The sequence below is a fragment of the Ammospiza nelsoni genome, chromosome 3 (genome assembly GCF_027579445.1).
Source record: "Ammospiza nelsoni isolate bAmmNel1 chromosome 3, bAmmNel1.pri, whole genome shotgun sequence".
NCBI classification, from domain to species: Eukaryota; Metazoa; Chordata; class Aves; order Passeriformes; family Passerellidae; genus Ammospiza; species Ammospiza nelsoni.
This window is the reverse complement of record NC_080635.1, coordinates 54,358,328-54,375,529: the sequence shown is the minus strand read 5'-3', so window position 1 is coordinate 54,375,529 and position 17,202 is coordinate 54,358,328. Positions and strand designations below refer to the sequence as shown.

The window sequence follows — 17,202 nt, the reverse complement described above, 5'->3', positions numbered from 1 at the left end:
GGCATGCCTTTTTAGTAAGCAGGCAGTTGGCGAAAACCCTCTAGGTATCAGAGAAGCCCTGTGCTATAATTTTCCTAGAATAATAATGTCAAACAAATGACAATAGAAAGCCTATAAAATTTGCAGCCAGCTGGGCAAATTCTCGTGTGTGAACCACAGAAACTGTAAGTGCCCATATAAAATATTTTGTCTTGATCAGAGCTGCTCCAGTCTGCTGTATCCCTTGCCACAGTAGCTGTAACCTCCTCACCTGCCAGCTGCAAATAGTGGCTCCATTGGGTGACCTCCAAGGAGCTCTAGCCTCAGTCTCAGAGCAGCATTAAGTATGTGCTGCATTGGAAGTTTTTGCCTGGGTAGTTAAATGTAGATCAATGATCCTTCTCAGCATGAATGTTAACAGGGTATTACATGGGAATCAGCATGCATCAGAAATTATTATAAGTGCTTATTTTCAGATTCCCCCAAACAAGATGGAGACGGCTTTTTTAATCTGTCTTTTGTGAGGTAGTTATTTTGTCCTTGTGTACTTGGTATTCCGTGGTTTGGATAACAATCTGGGCATTAAGTATGGCTGTAATTCCACCTCTTAATGGTTTCCACTTCTCATGACTCTTGCTTAGTTTCACCTAATCCTATCTCAAACAATGTGTTGATGAGCCAAGAAGGACTTGGGCTGAGCTGAGGACTGAACCAATGCTGAAGATGGCTTTGGAAAAGAACAAATTATAATAATTCTTTGTGTCATCTGATCACTAGGTTGTACAACTTTGTTCCAGAAGGGCCATGTTCAGCATTGCGCCTCAAGGGTTCTATCTGTGTTTCAACTCCTTTTCTCTTTGACAGGGAGGTAAAAATGACTGTGTGTAATTTACTGTAAGTCTCTTGGTTGCGATGCAATATTCTTTGTTGAACTGGGTCTGTATGAGTCATTTATTGAGAAGCAAAATAGAACTACTGACAAAGTTTCATTACTTCTGACAAAAAGAGACTCAAGGCTACACACCATCTTGTTTCAGGGTACTCCACACGTTACTCATTGGGTCCTTCTGGCTGACATGACAGTTATGAATTCTTTCATCTTACAAAAAAATACTAAATGCTGTTCTATTTGACCATTTAATCATAGAATACTACATAGGCAGTAGTGGTCTGGGCCATAGCTGTCCATTTTTGGAGTCCGTGTAAGTTGTGCAGGGAGGCGGGAAGCTCACCTTGCCAGGCACTGGGGAGCTTTCTGGACCCCATCCTGGGCAGCCCCAGAAGGCTGCGCTCGGACTGAGGGCAGCAGCAGGAGCAGGCTGTAGGAAAGTCAGCTGCCCAGGCAGGACAGGCGTGCTTCAGCTGTGGGACACTCCTGCTTACACCAATTGTGTCTCGTGTCATTGATCCACAGTGTATGGTTGATACACACACTCCGTAGAATACTACCCCTTCATTTACCCCTTACCACTTGCAATAGTCTTCTAGCCCTGAATTGCAGGATACTGTGCAATTAGGAGCAAAAAGGCTGTTTCGTTCTTTAGATAATCTGGGAAAAATCTGACCAAAGTACAGTGACCAAAAACTGCTTTTACACAGAAATTAAATAGGGGGCAAACAGCATTCAACTGTAGCACTGTGTTTTGAAGGAGCAGGAAGTGTAGACTGGAGCAAAGATTCAGGGCAGTGCCTAGGGGAAAGCTGCTGTATCTGATACAGATATAAATATGTACATGAAATCAACAGTGCTTCATTTAAGAATCAAGTCTGCATTTTTTAGTGATTTTTCACTGTAAAAGAAAAACACTCCACCTACCCAAGATATTTACATGTGTACACACTCAGAACAGTCAACTAAAATAAAAAAGGTTAGCTGCCACAAATAGGTATATAATGGGAAGTTCTTAATTAACATCAGATTATCTTAAAGCAATAATGAATGTCTTGTTTATTTTTTTATGTATTGGAATGGAAGGGATATATTCTGAAGGCAATTAAGAGAGAGATGGTGCTTGCCTGATTCTTAAGGTAATGTTCTCTTTTGCCGGGGTGATGTGGGTGCTGATTGAAGTACACGAGCGTTCCCACTAGAGGGGGGTCCACTCAGCCTGGGTTGTAGTGCATTTTGGGGTTTTTGTTGGTTTTGTTTTGGTTTGGTTGTTTTTATTTTGGGTTTGTTTGTTTTGTTTCATTTTGGTTTTGTGGGGTTTTTTTGGAAGCTCAGCATGAGGAAAACCTCATGGAGTCCCACATCTTGTTTTAGTCATGTTGTGTATCTTATGATGTCAGCAGTTACTTGTCTCTTACTTAGCTTAACTGTCCTTTATACAAGGAGGTGAAAATCCAAATGAAAGGACTAAGGCACTAGTGCACTGTTAAAACACAGTAGTAACAAAGAATACAGAGAATGGTTCATTGTATCATCTGCAAGGTGAGGACAATTATTTATCACAGAAGTGGGGTGATCATTCTTGGATAAGTAGAAGCAGCTTTATCAGACCTGTTCAATAACATTCTTAATTAGAATTGTTATCTATCTTCACTCCAAACTATTTTACTGTCTCTGTGAGCCTTATGTTTCCAAGCATAAAAGAAAATATTTCTATCTATGAAAAAGACTAAAGAGTGTGTTAAACTAGCTTAAATGTCTGTTTTACTCTTTGATGTCACAGTTTGTTCTTCCTCTCAGTTTCTTGGTGAAACTACAATTGAGTTTTGCACATGTGTTGGTCATTGTGTTAATTAATGTGTTTTGAAGCTGTGGCAGTTGGGAGCATTCTCTTGGCCCTGAGCAGGAGCTTCCTCAGCGGAGCCCAGGTGCTGACAATATGCCTGTGCTCTGCACTGGGGCTCCTGGCATGTGAGGTGGCCTCTCTGCAGATGAAGTGCAGTGCAGAGCCCAAACTAAAACTCTGCCTGGTCTGTGCTGGGTTGGTGCAGGGTTCCCGTGCCATGCCATCCATGTTGCGCTTCTGTGGGGCAGGGGACAGGCAGCCCTGGACAGGGGCTGTCCACCCAGCTGGGACCCTTGGGAAGGAGAGGGAGGAGGAAGGGCCAGCAGGGAAAGGGAGACAGAGTGTACTGGGGCTGGCAAGGCTTCAGCATCTCTGATGGATTCAAGGAGGAAGTCAGAGAAGGACCCTGTGGCACAAAGAAGGCTCCATTTTTTCTCTAATGGATCTCCACAATAGAAGTGTAGCACAGTAATGAGCATCCACTGTCTGCAACTACCTGAAAGGTACAACAACTGAGGTTGTACCCAGATAGGGGTCAGCCTCTTCTCCCAGGCAGCAAGTGACAGGACAGAAGGATATAGCCTCAAGCTCTGCCAGAGGAAGTTCAAGTCAGACATCATGAAAAATTTCTTCACTGAAAGGGTGGTCAGGTATTGGAATGGGCTGCTCAGGGAGCTGGTGGAATCACTATTCCTGAAAGTCTTCAAGAAACAACTGGACGTAGCACTTGTGTTCCATCAAAGGTTGGACTTGGTGATCGTGGAGGTCTTTTCCAACTTTTATGATTCTACAATTAATGGGACTGGAGATAGCATCTGGGATATACAAATACATAATACTGGATGGAGAAAACTGAATAAGTTTGAAAAAGTTTTTGGGGTCTATCTAGTGGTGATAGACCCCAAATGTACCAGATGTTGTACCAAAACAGTAAGCCTAGTGAAAACGAGCATTGACACTTCAGATGTGTACCACATTAACCCTAACCCTAACCCCTAAGCAAGATGCTTCTGATAGTGGAATGACTTCTTTCAGAAGCCACCTGAGCGTCTGAGCAGGGCACTGTATTGTGACAAGCAGTCATACAGTTATTTCCAATCCAATGGCTGATTATTCTTTCTGGCCCTGGGCAAGTCACTTAACCCTCTGTTTCTTCATCTGTAAAATATATTATGGATATTTATCAGTCTCACCAGGACTGATTGTTTAATATTTATAAAGTGCCTAAAGGATTAGAAGCTTAATATAAGGAGCTAATATGTATCATATCATTTTAGATTGATTTTATTTACTTGGATTTTTTTCCCTACCTCCTATTGAATGAGATGCTATTTTGTAGCCTCTTACTGTCATTCCTAATTAGCTGGACAGGTCACAATTGGGTAACTCTAGGTTCATTTTCTTCATTTATTCCTAGTTCCTGTGAATGCTTTATCTCCCTCCCACTTCTTTTTTTTCTCTTCCCTTTTTTAATTTAAAGATGAAGAAATACCATATGTTGCTAGATTATGACATAAATATATTTAAGTGCTCCCATCATTGTTAGTTTATAAGCCTTTCCATTATAAACCCTCTTGTTCAGGGGTTTATAACTCTGGCCTTATAACATGCTTCAGGGTGAAACTTCACATTAATTTTTTCCCTTTTGATTTGCTTTAAATCTTTCACTCTTCTTAAGTTAAACTGGAGATTAGATGCATTAGTTATACTAGTTGTATAAATTATAATGCAAGAGTAGGAATTCTAAATATGATGTAAATCAGAGAAACAGAGAATTTCATAGTTGTTAAACTGTGGGCCTGAGAGGAGAGATCTGGGATTCTTTCCATGAGTGTGTCCCTGGCTTGGCACATAACTACTAAAAAATTATTCAATCTCTTTCTGCCTCACTCTTCTCTCTATATATTGGGATGATGACATTTCTGACTTCACTGGTGTATTGGGAAGCTTAATTAATTAGAATTCATAAAAGACCGAGATTCTCAGGTGAAAGGTGCCGAAGTGTGAAGCATTTTTAAGGAGTCTAATGAAAAATCAGTGTGCCTGCTTTCCTACGGCTGTTCCTGTTGTTGCAGTGTAACGTGTATCAACTCTAGAGTGGCAACCAGTGTATGGCCAAAGCAAGGGCTTTCATCTGGAGCACCACTCAATGACCTGATAGCTTGTTTTTCTCAGACTTTCAAACACTCACTGTATCTCTCAGCCAGTTGGTCTCAGCCTTTGCCTGGGGAGCCTGTGTTCCCCAAATTCTAGTTTTCAAACAATTGTCTCTTCCAAGACAGGACAGGAGCACGCAACCAGGACCTTGGCTCTCCTTGTTGCAGTTCCACTTGTGCTGGTGCAGAAGTACCCAGCCTGCTGAGAGGGTAACAGGAGGGAAAGAGGTCAGGGGTTTCCAGCTTTTTTTTTTTTTTGCAGGGACTTACTATGGCAGATATTCTGGTTGTGCTCAGGCAGCTTTTTGGTGTAGTCAAAATTCTGTATAGAGAAAAATGTTCCAGCTGTAGTACAGTAAATTCTGGGACACTGGCAGGTATTCTTTATGTCATTCAGGTGGAGAAACCTTGTTTGTGTCGTGAGGGATGCTCTCTAAGTTTCTTCATTTGAGGATTTCTATTGTCAGCTGTTAGTTTTGCACATCTTATCATGTGCAGGTTTCCTAGGGTTGATCCAGACTGACACCTTCATTTACAGATCAGTTCTTTGCCTGAAATGTGGTGCTGTGCTCAGGAGAGAGAGGTTCTTGGTAGTGGCTAAATTTGAAATTATCTTTCTCCTTATAATTTCAGGTTGAAGTCTTGGCCTCCGAGGATGCTACATTTGGACACAAGGTGTGTAGTTTGGTGCAGTTTTGTTATATAGGTCCCAGCAATATGAATTGTTGGATGTGATGCCATAGAAAATGACAATTTTCAACCCGAGAATTGGGGGTCCTGTGACTTACATCCATCAATTCAGAAACTTTCCCTTGTGTGTGATAATCTGAGAATGGCACACAAGCTGTCTTAATCCTCTTCTTGGTATAAAACCTGTGAGCAAGTTTTACTCGCGGAAAACCACGTGGACCCGTGTAAGATCAGCTTAGCAGTAGTTTTTAAGATTGGACTTGCCCAAATGCTGAATTTATTCTTGTTCCATAGATTTGCAACTCAGAAATTGTACTTGTTGTCTGCTTGGCAGTCTGCTGAGTAAGTCACTTTGTTCAGGCCCTTTTTCCCAGAGCATTTCGGGTAGGAAGTAGTGCATTGAACAGCTGCATCACCCTGTGTTCAATTGTAGATCAGCGTGTGGCGGGCAGTGTGTGTTGGAGAGACGACTTCAGACCTGCCCAGCTGCATGCATGGGCTGTGTCCTACCTGGTGCTCAAGTTTCTTTGGCCAGTGAGCATTGTGGTGATGACCACTGTTTTAACTGAGCACTAATAGCAGATGATTTTAATCAGGGCAGATTGTGTGTAGGCTATAACCATTTAGCCAGGAAGAGTGGATGGGGAAGGGAAAATGGAGGTTGTAGGAACAGTAGGCTAAATCATGAGAGTGAAGAGTTTCCTGCTGCTGAAGGCCCATGTGTTGTGATGCTACTGCAGGTGGAAAAATAGCAGTGCTGTTACTATTAAGGTAAAAAGGAAAAGCAAGAAAATATTGAATAAGTTCTCCAGATTTATTTGGAATACAATAAGCAAAATTAACCAGCAGGGAAAAAAAAGCATTAAAAGTACATAAATATTCATGATGCCAAAATTTACATTGTGTCTATATTGTACATTTTTATGTTGATATGTGATAAAACGATTTCAATAAATTATTAGAAAACAAACAGAGCTACTTTGGTATTATTTGAAGTATATAATATATGGTAGTCTGCAGTATTTTCTGATTTTTATTTAATACCCAGCAAGCATACAGAATATTCATTGAATATTTAATAAACCTGGAGGGTCAGCTCTTGTGAGCTCATCTCCATAATCCTTCAGACTAGGTGGGTAAAAAGAAATATTACTGATGATTATTTTTGCCAGTCACTCTCAGAGCTAAAAAAAAGCACTGTGGAGGAGGCTTTTGAGTTTTTTTCATGGCTAGATTTACAAGGTGTTTTTATGTCTTGTCATCCTGATGGACATCCTTTGAAACTCCTTTTTATTACAAAAAGTTTTAAGAGCTTTCTGTTGCTAAGCTTCTGTTTTGCAGAGCCGAATTCAGTTTGTTGCTAGCTCTGACCATCAGTGTCCAGACTACACAGCATCTTTTTTCCTAAGATTGGTCTTCAGAACCATCAAGATCTTTTAAACTCTCTTCTAATAGTAGCTTTATGTTCTATAGTGAACTAACTATGCCTAGAAATGTCATGTACTTTTTATCAATCAAAAAGAAAACTAAATGTATCATCCAAAACTTGTTAATCCCAGAATTTATTTTTGCTGTTTATTTAGAGATGCTGCAAAAGCGTTTTCTTCCCTTCTCTCCCTTGACATTCTTTCCTTACTGTCTGTCTCAATGACAAATAAATGCCAGTGTCTCTGTTACATTAACAGATGAGTTTGTGTGCCAGTAGGGAGTGTGTATAAGCAAAATTTTTTAAATGAAAAATAGTTAATTTTATAAATTAGGAAGTGAGTTGATATGATAACACAGTTGGCCACCTAACAGTTGAGAAGGATGTGAGGGTAAAAATTTGCACCATGCAGTGATTTCCTTGGTACCTGCTTTTAGCCTGAATTTTCCTCCAGGGCTATTGTAGACTGTTGAGGGGAGCTATCTTTTTTGGGTTTGGGTGTAGAATATGTCTCAGCTTGCAACATTGTAGGGCCCCTCTGTATGCAGGAGCAGAAGCACAGTTTGCTGCAGGGGATGACTCTTCTTTTGACTGCATCCATTCCACCTATCCTTAGATGCCACTTAGTTTTAAGCTGTTGACAGGCTGTGTTGCCTGTAGATACATACAAGAATAGTGTCTTTTTAAAAAGGATATTTGTAGACTACTAAAAGAATGTACAATGTCATTTGTTATTCTTAAAATCTCCATGATCTCAGTCTCATGGTAAATATGCATACTGGCAGCAAATGAGACTGTTTCTCAGGAAAAGGTTCTGAATGAGACATCAGAATATTGTTCAGCTTCGCTGTAGTTATCATGGGCAAAGTGAAGACCTGGCTGATGTAGATCTGGCCCCTTGAATGGCTGAGTCTTGGATGATGATCATCATCCTCGTAAGTGTTTGTAGAAATCAGCTACAGGATGCTTTTGATACAAGTTATGCATATTGATTTAGACAAAATAATTCTTATTTTAGAAAATAAAATGAAAACAAAAGAAACTGTGTCAAACTTTCAAAATACCTAGGGAAAAGGCACCTTGAAGTACCAAATCCTGTCTTTACTCCTTAAGCATGAAGCAGGTGCAAATTGCAAACCATTAATAGCAGTCCTTAAAAATGTTTCCTCCTCCTCAACTTATTAATAAGTAAACAGTCTTCCCCAAACAAATGTAGGACATAAGGCATTTATTAAAGTAAAAATTACATTTATTATGAAGTTCTTGTTTTCATTTTGTGCATATGTGAGACCAGTCCTGTTTAAAAGGGCATAAAAATCTAAGCACATTTTCAATCAGTTTTAAAAAAAAAGTTGTTGTTTGATAATTATAAATATGTAAAATAAGTAGAGGTTTGATTGCATTGCTGTCCAAAGCTTTATTTTGGTTGACTAGAAGGAAGTAAACCCATTCAGCTTTCTGTGCAACTAATTTTACAGGAGGAGGAAGCTGTTGGTGTGCTGTAACAGCTCTTTCGAAGATGTGTGCAGTTCAGTTTACACATTTATTTGTGTGTGTACTTGAATGCATGTTTGTTTTTAAAGAAAAAAAACCTCCCAGCTTTTGACTGGTTCTTTTGTTTCAATATTTAGAAGGGTTGTGATATATGTGTGGTTATGCATGGAGAGATGTAGGGGGAATGACCACGTAGCAAATCATGAGCAGCTGATAGGTGATGTGGGATAGGCTTAACAGTTAGGCCTGGTTTGTTCAAATTCTGATGAGAATAAACTTACATATATACTGAGTTCCTTCAAAACCATCGTTGCCAAGAAAGTAAGGTAGAGTAAGAGCTCACTCTTACTCTATAGATGGAGTGATATCTGCCCAAGTCTGCAGTCAACACACAGGAATGTATTTCCAAGTTCGAAACTGTTTGAGTCCCATTAATCTTACTAAAGCCTAATGATGATTTGTAAAATACTAACAGTACCAATTTATTTTGTTTTTATTTTAGCTGAGTAGGAAGTTAAATTTTAGCAGATGGGACCAGTGTTTGCAGATGGCAGAGAAAATAGGAGGAATACAAAGATGTGAAAAAGAAAGAGGAAAAAAAAAAAAGGTGCCCAGGGCAGAAGTAAAAGGTAAAATGTTTAACCATTTTGAATAATGCTCATTTAAAGAGGCAATGAACAAATAAAGGCAATGAACAAATAAAAATAGGAGTGTGGGAGTTTTTTAAATCCTCCTAAGAGATTCAGATGCTCAATTTCCATTAGAACCTTTTTATCCCTGAGGTAGAATTGAAAATCTTAGTATAAAAGGTTGGTTATTATGTAAAGATTTAACTCACATTTTGTTGTTGTAGGGCATGAGTTGGAATTATGGTGTCAAATGCAGTAGCACACGCTTCATACAGGCTGCAAAGGGCGTCTGGCCCTATCTTGAGAACAGCATGCCTGACTTTTTCAATATCTGCACTCGGTTTGCTCTCCCTTTCCCTAAAGCTTTTGCTGGCAGCATCCACCTGACCCAAATAACATAGGTTAGGGAGGCTTCACTCAGTTAAGCCTGGTGAGATCACCTGGTGCACGTGTCCCAGCCTGTGTGTGGAGCTGTGCAGTGCCATCAGCCGTGTTGGCAGCGCTGGCCACAGAGCCCACCCTCCGCAGCTAATGCCGAGGTGCAGTGATCCCAGCTTTGTGCTGCATTAATATAAATAAGTTTGTTAATGGCAGTCCAGCAGCTACATGTCAGAAGGCTCACAAGTTTGTGCAACAGGAAAAGAGACACTTCTGTTCCCACAGTGGGGGAGCTCCACCAAGAACAGGACTCTCTTATTTGGTAGCGAGCTTTAATCCTTCCATTGTGTGTCGTTTTAAGCTGTGTTGTGATGTAATTGGCTTAATCATTACTATTATGTTGCTTTGCAGAAGTTAAGATTGTAATTTGACATATGGAAATAAATGGCAACTGGATTAGTGATTTGCAGGTGTCATTTAAAAGTGGGGCAGGGAAGAAAGCCTTTCATATTTTGCAAGTGGCATGTTTGCTTATGTACAGAGGCAGAATTAACCACACAACTGCATCTCACACTGGTTTGAAGTAGGAGAGAGCTTCACCTGTTCTTTTCTGGGACTGTGTGCTGCTGGGTTTGAGGAAAAAGAATCTCATTCCCGATGGATGTGTTCGCTGTAGGAGTGATTTTATGTTTCCTTTGCGGAAGACAAATACAGGAGTAAAGCTTTCTCTTTGATCGAGAAATCAGCATAATGGAGAGACAGCTCTATCAAAGAAATACAGCAAGGGTGGTATTTCTGATGTGGATGTGTCTGTGGATGGTGGAGCTTCCAGCATTGTTCCTGGAACTAGCCGTATTTTTTGTTTTATGACACAACATAAAGTGATGACCTTGTCTCCATAATTTAGTAACTCTGGAAGTTGTTTAGAGAGTCTATTCCTAAGTCTTTTAAAGTATGTGCTGCTGGATTGCATTTTTAAAGTGTTCTTTCTCTGATACAGGATACATGTTTTTAGAATCAAATATGCTCAGGGCTAAAATATTTTTCCTCCCAAACATAATACTTTTACTCCAGTTTGTCAAGGTGTCTTTTGGTGGGCGAGTGTTGGGCAGAGTGGGGAGGTTCATACTTTTAGGGGAGGGGTTTTGCTTTCCTCCACCTTGTAGATACAGCATTATTGCAACAATCAGCACATCATGGTGCATCTTCTGTAGTCTACTTATTTTCATATCCCAGATAGCAGAAGTTCAAATCCCGAGGGTAACTTGAGCTACACAGTGTAGCTATGTGTCAGCTTCCTGGTTTGAAACATAGGACATCAAAGGGAATACATTTGGTGGCTGACTGTGAGTTATGACTGTGCAAACCTAGAAAGAAACTGTTGTTCTTGCAATATCTGTAACAGAACCCTTGAGCTATGAGATGGAGATGGCATGAGATAAAATTGGGAGACATGACATAAAATCAAGAGATGTTTTCCTTTTTTTTTTTTTTTTTAATGTATTAGTTTGATTGCAGTAAAATAATACTTCTTGGAAAGAAAAAGAAAATAAGCAATTGAAAGAGAAGAAAAAATAGACATAAAAAATTGTTCTCTTCTAATGCTTGCCTTATTTAAGACAGCTTTCTTTTGTTGAAGACTGTAAGCAGCCTTTGCTCCTGCCATCTGGTGGTTGCTAATAACAGTTGCATCTTCAAAGCCAAATTAAATTGTTTTAAAGCCAATTAATCCTTTTCAGAAGAGAATGTTTTCAAGGGTCAGAATTATCTCTGTCTTGATGTGTTGACACTTGGATTGTCTGTGTGTGCTTAGTATATGGGAAAATATAGAGAAATCAGTCCTCATTTACATCTGTCTTTGCACTGTTGACTTAGCTAGGAACCTGGGAGTTGTAAATAAGTTTTTGGGTTTGTTTTAGCTTAGAAAAAATAGATACTCTTATTAACCTCCAGTAAATTCTGTTTTGCTACTTATAGGAGAGTTAGGATTGCATGTCTCCCCAGTTCTGTTTTTCATTTCTTTGTGGACTTGTTTCACCTGAGGTGTTCAGATGACTAAAAGGATTTTCCAACCTCTTTTCTTTGACTCATTGTTAAAGTTGAGTTTTGGGGTTACTGAAGTGCCCTCCATGCTGGGTGTTTTCCAAGAGTAGAGAATGGCATTATGTCAGGGAACAAGGTGCTGTTTTTATATTTTTAGGGACCCCTTACAGATGTATCAGTGTTTTAAAGTACTTATAACGAAGTAGCAGCAACGTGAACAGGTTTCTTTCTGAACAACCTGTGGATATCACTGCTATGCTATTTGTGACAGTCCAAAAAACCATAAAACCAAGAAATTATGATCATGTTTTACAAATTTCATCTCCTTAACCAATAGTTCTTAATGTCTAGTAAGTTTAGTCTCAATAAATACCTCTGTGGTTTGTGGGGTTTTTTCCCCAATTAGTTTTATACTAATTAAGAGGTACACCGAGAGATTTATGGCCGTAAGTTCCTTTCCATCCATCATACAGTCCTAATTGTGGTCCAGCTTTGTCCTGAGAGTTGCAGGCAGTGGAGGAGTGTATCTAACCACCTTTAGTATGGAGGGTGATTCCAAACAACACCCACTTGTGGAACTTTGTCCCACTTCCCATATGGAGACGATTTTAAAGCTCTCTGGGAGGATGGAAAAAAGTGCAGGCTTCCTGGAGATTGTGATGCCTCCTTGTGCTGTGGACATGGGTCTGGACAATTCCATAACAATCCTGCATGAAGAAGAAAAGACAAAATGATACATAGAATAGGAGGGAAAAAGTTATGTTAGCTGAGAAACCCACTTGTCAGAAAGTCCAGATCAGCTGGATAAATGACATAATAAGAGTTGGTTCTCTCCTCCCTGTGCCCCATGCCCACACTACTGTAGTCTCTGAAAAGACAAGGCAAGGTGAGGCATTTGGGAGGGCCTGTCTCCTGTGGCATGTCCCTGTGTGTCTACAGCATCTCAGGCTTTCTTGGATATTTCCTTTTGTTTGCCAGTGATCCAGGCTAGCCATAAATACATGTTTAATGTTCCTTTTCAACATGAAGCATCTCATGGAGCTTGCAGAATAAATACTGATGGCCTCAGGGTTAGGCTTAGGCAGTTTACATGGGTATGTGGTAACATTTATTTTACAAAGCTCCCAAGCACTCTGTGGCAAGCTGGAGTGAGCACAGATGGTAAACGTGCCTTCCTCAGCACCCTGGAACATCGTTGGCCTGTGGTTGGCCCCGTGCCCTGCAACCAGCTGGGATTAGTGCTAAGAAAATGTAAACTGCTGTCTTCCTTCCGACATCATCTTTATTTTGGATGTACATAAATGTGATGAACAGCCTTCCTCTCCAGTTCTGCACGGTTTAGGTTATCAAGGTGTGGATGTGGCCATATTTTTGATTTTGATATGAATTTAAAGCTCCCATTGCCTTTCTGACAGTACCACTGTGGAGGTTTCAGAAGATCTATATGCAATTCAAAGCAACTGTTAGGTATTTGCTCAAGTGATGTCTGTAAGTAGGAATCATGGAATGGTTTGGGTTGGAAGGAACTTTAAAGATCATCTAGGAACTTTAAAGATCATGTAGTTTCAACACTTCTGTCATGGACAGGAGCACCTTTCCACACAATTTCATGAGGTTGCTCAGAGCTCCATCCAAGGTAGCCTTGAACGCTTTCACGAATGGAGTATCCACAGTCTGGGCAATTTGTTCCAGTGCTTCATGACCCTCACAGTAAAGGCTTGGCAACTAAGTTTGCTTTTCTGATTGGTGAGCATCCCTCTTTGAGTGGTCCTATGCCCGTTTAGATTGCCACTATATTAAAATGAACTGCTGCAACATTGAACCATCCAGCTTTTGTGGTGGCACCAGCAGCAGCAGCAATCCATATTTTCCCCTTGCTGCTTTTATGAAGAGACAGTCTGTAGTATGGTTTTTCCCTTTCCATACTTCATAAAAATGTCAGAAGAATGCAAAATTTGGTACTGTTTTCATGGTAGGAATATGCATCTCCTCCAAGGTTTGAACCCACCCTTTAACACCAGTCACTACACCACAGCGACTTAAGTTTCTACCAGAGAAAAAGAATTTATTTTAGCAGTCTTCCTTCTGTTACTCATTAAATTTTAACTGGTGGGTGCACTCAGGCAGCCCGAGTGTGGTGTGCCTGAGCTGTCTGGCTGGGTGTGCTGCTCAGCATCCTCCCTCCCTCAGCTGCCTCCTGTTGACATGCAAACGGGGCTGATGCTTGCTGGATCAGGCGGGTCCTTTACAGTTCCGGGTGGCCCCTTTGATTTACACTGCTGGTTTGAACTTGGAGGGAGTATCAGATTTACCAAATCATCTAACAATCAGAACACAAAGTTTGCTTGTAAATACCTGCACATTTTAAATAAATGTTGAGGCCGGTGGTCTCTTTGTTTAGGGGTGGGAAGAGAGCAGTTCAGAATATTTGCAAATAGTTTGCTGTTTCTCCTTGATGGGGTGAGCAAGTTAGACCAGATTTCTTTTTCTTCTGTGAATTCTACCTGATTGTACAACTGGTGGGACCAGAACTGTGCCCTCCAGCAACCAACACCACCTTGCTACAGAAAGCGTGCTCCCATTCAGATTGGGACTTGAGACGACAAAAAACCCACAAGTATTCATTTTTTTATAAAGCTACTGTTAATGTGTTTGCCTTTTTTTTTTTATAGCATACTTTTTAGCAGCATGAAATACAGATACAGAAAAAGATTCAGATTTCTGGTATGTGGCTGCTTCCCCTGATTTCAGAATTGGCTTGTTAAAATTAATGCTAGGTTTGAGGAATGGGAGTTGCAGAGAGGAGCATGAGAAAGTTATTGGGTAGACAGATGTGATTTAGGTTTTCATTTCCCCTGTTTTTTTCCCTGAGACAAGGGCAGGTGTTTATCATCGTTCAGAGCTGTGCTTTGCTGGGAAAAGTGCTGTTGATGTGTGGCAGATTCCAAGAGGAAAAAACAATGACAATAATGCAGAATCTGGGGCTTTTTACTGAACATATATTTCTTTTACGGAAGACATAATTTTTTAACTTTGAAGATTCAATTATTTGAGTTGCTTTTTAAGAATTTCTTCTTGTGAGAAGGAGTTTTCTAGTGAATTGGGATGTTGACAGATAATTTTATTAGATTAGGATGACATTGGAAAATCTTGTTTTTCTAGGTCATTCCTTTGATTTTCTTGGTGAACAGCTAATTATACAGCGTTTTCATATTTTTTATATAGGAGGATCAAGATTGTAGATCATTTTGGCATGATTTTCATTTTGTTGCAATGCTTTACGCTGTTTTATACTATACACATGTGAACTATTGTGACAGATTTCCAGTGTAACAATCATTCTGTGTGTTTTATGATTTCACTTCTAAATTCTTGCTGCTACATGAAATAGACAGCAGATGAATTTACAGTCTCTTGACTAAAACTTGCCTTACCGTTTTAATCTGAAGCAAAATAAGCGTTATTTGTACCATTCAATTTAACGTGGCTGTCTGTTTTCATTCCATCATCCAGTTCCACCCCCCACTTATCAAGATCTGTTTGAATCTCCCTGACTCTCCTGTGAAACTTCCTCACGGTGCTATTCCTTGTGTCAGAGCTGATGGCCTGATTGCCTTGTACATGTAATCTGTATCTAGGGTGGTTTTACCACTTCATTCCCTGGGCAAGGGCTGTGCCCCGATGGAGGGATGTGCACCTTAAAATCATCTGTGGGAAGAGCAGTTAGAATACAAGCTAATTTGAAAATTAATAAATGTATTTTAAGAAATGAGTTAACTGCTGTTTATGAAGGAAAGTAATGAAGTGAATCATGTGGAACTGGTTTTTGTTGCATTGAAGTAACTAAATACCATTATAGCATATATGATTCTGCAAAAGCTTTACAGTAATGTAGGTATGTAGGCTTATATGCTTATTAACTTGTAGGTTTGTTTAGCCATGGTGTGTGCAGAATGCTGCCAAGGTCAAAATTGTTAAGATTCCCCAAGTACTACTGAGGGAAGGAATTACATTGGGTAAAGCATTGGGATTTTTTATTTAGGTAACCTCTTTTTTTTTCTCTCTTTTTTTTTTTTTTTTTTTTTTTTTTTTAACCAGCAGTACTGTGGAAAAGGATCCTGAAGGAGAAATTGGGGGATGCTGGGTTTGGAAACAGCATGGAATTAAGGAAATAGGATTAGAACTGCAGTCTTTGGTGGAGCAAATGTTGAAGGTGATCACAATACTCTTAGGATCTGATGTGTTGTCTGGCTTAGTTATAGAGAGGTTTGAAAAGTGAGAAGGAGAAGTTCAAACTTGATACAGTGAGCAAGGGAAAGCTAATGGAGCACATTAAAAATGCAAGCTGACCTAGATATACTGTTGAATGGTGCCATGTGGTGTGCAGCTTTATATGGCAGGCTGCAGCGCCTTGTTGACCAGAATAAAAGCTAAAAAAGCTGGTGATAATACCACATTGTTTACAAATTGAAAGAAATGATAGAACAATTGGACTGTCCTGTTCTATTTCATAGGTGGCATCAAGAAAAACAACAATTTTTCAACATAAAAGCAGCTATTGATTTATGTTAAATGTATACATTTATTAAAAAAAAAAAACGACAGAAATCACTTTTGAGGAATAGTCGAGGTACATGCCTCATTTCCATAAGTGTGTCTGCTTTCTGCTCTCCTGTTAAAGCTGCATATACACAGAACCATGGAAGAGGGGAAAAAAGTTAATACTATGCTAAGAGTTAGTTGATCAGAGCCAAATTCTTTCTCTTTGGAATATGATGATATTCAGAATGGAAAACGGTGGCAAAATCCAGCCATTAATTTTATGGTACTTTACTCCTAGATTAATTTTGAAGAAATGTTTTAAGAGGTGGGAAAGTATCAGAAATTGTTAATATGATATTATTTTTCAGATAATATCTGAAATGCTAAAATAACTGTTAGCTGCTGTTAGAAACTTGATGGTAAGTTATTCATTTTGGTACTGAAACAATTTGAACTTGGAATTATTATCTTACTTATAAATACCAAAAAAAGCTTACAGAAGAAATACTGACATCCCTCTCCGCCTATCTCCTGCCCCATCCTCCTGCCTTGCCTCTGCCTTAGCTCTCCTTGAACTGTGTAAATGCAGGCATATATGATTGGTAAATTATATATTTTTATAGGACTAGGTGGTTTGAAACTGATTTTTTTTTCCCTAGGGCTGTATGTTATAATGCATTTTCAGTTGGTAGAATAATAATAAAAAAGGCTTGCATGTACCTGTGATGCATTTGATTCCACCCTGCAGTGACTCATTGTGGATCTCTTACAGCTAAGTGCTTGTTCCTTGTGATCAGAGGAAAATGCTACACACCTTCTGCTTCGTGCCTATTAAATTCAAGTTTCTATTGTAGGCAGCATTACACAGCTATCTTTGAGAATTAAAGGGAGGAAAAATACGAAGAACATTAAATGAAGTGAAAATTCAAAAAGCCACTTTGTTCGCCCTCAGCCCTAATTCTGATTTTTAATGCAATTCTGTTCTCATGCTTGCTTCTTCCAAATTTACAAATTTTTCTTTTATTCAGAGCCCTGGCCTTTGGTACCGTGTTGAAATTAATGACCATAATGGCACTTGCTCTTTTCTGTCTCCTGGAACCTAAATGATAGATACCAACCTTTTAAATCCT

At 39.6% G+C, this 17,202-nt stretch overlaps 1 protein-coding gene across 3 annotated transcripts in view; it reads left to right on the top strand.

The window, feature by feature from the left end:
• The window catches only part of ARID1B (AT-rich interaction domain 1B), a 325,120-nt gene that overhangs the window by 175,121 nt on the left and 132,797 nt on the right, over window positions 1–17,202 (top strand). The window contains exon 5 of one of the 3 annotated variants that reach the window (XM_059467472.1): window positions 5,504–5,545. The exons of the other annotated variants lie outside the window; for them this stretch is intronic. Within the exon in view, the coding sequence (XP_059323455.1) occupies window positions 5,504–5,545 (42 nt within the window). The remainder of the gene's footprint in view (window positions 1–5,503; window positions 5,546–17,202) is intronic. 3 annotated transcript variants of the gene reach the window in all.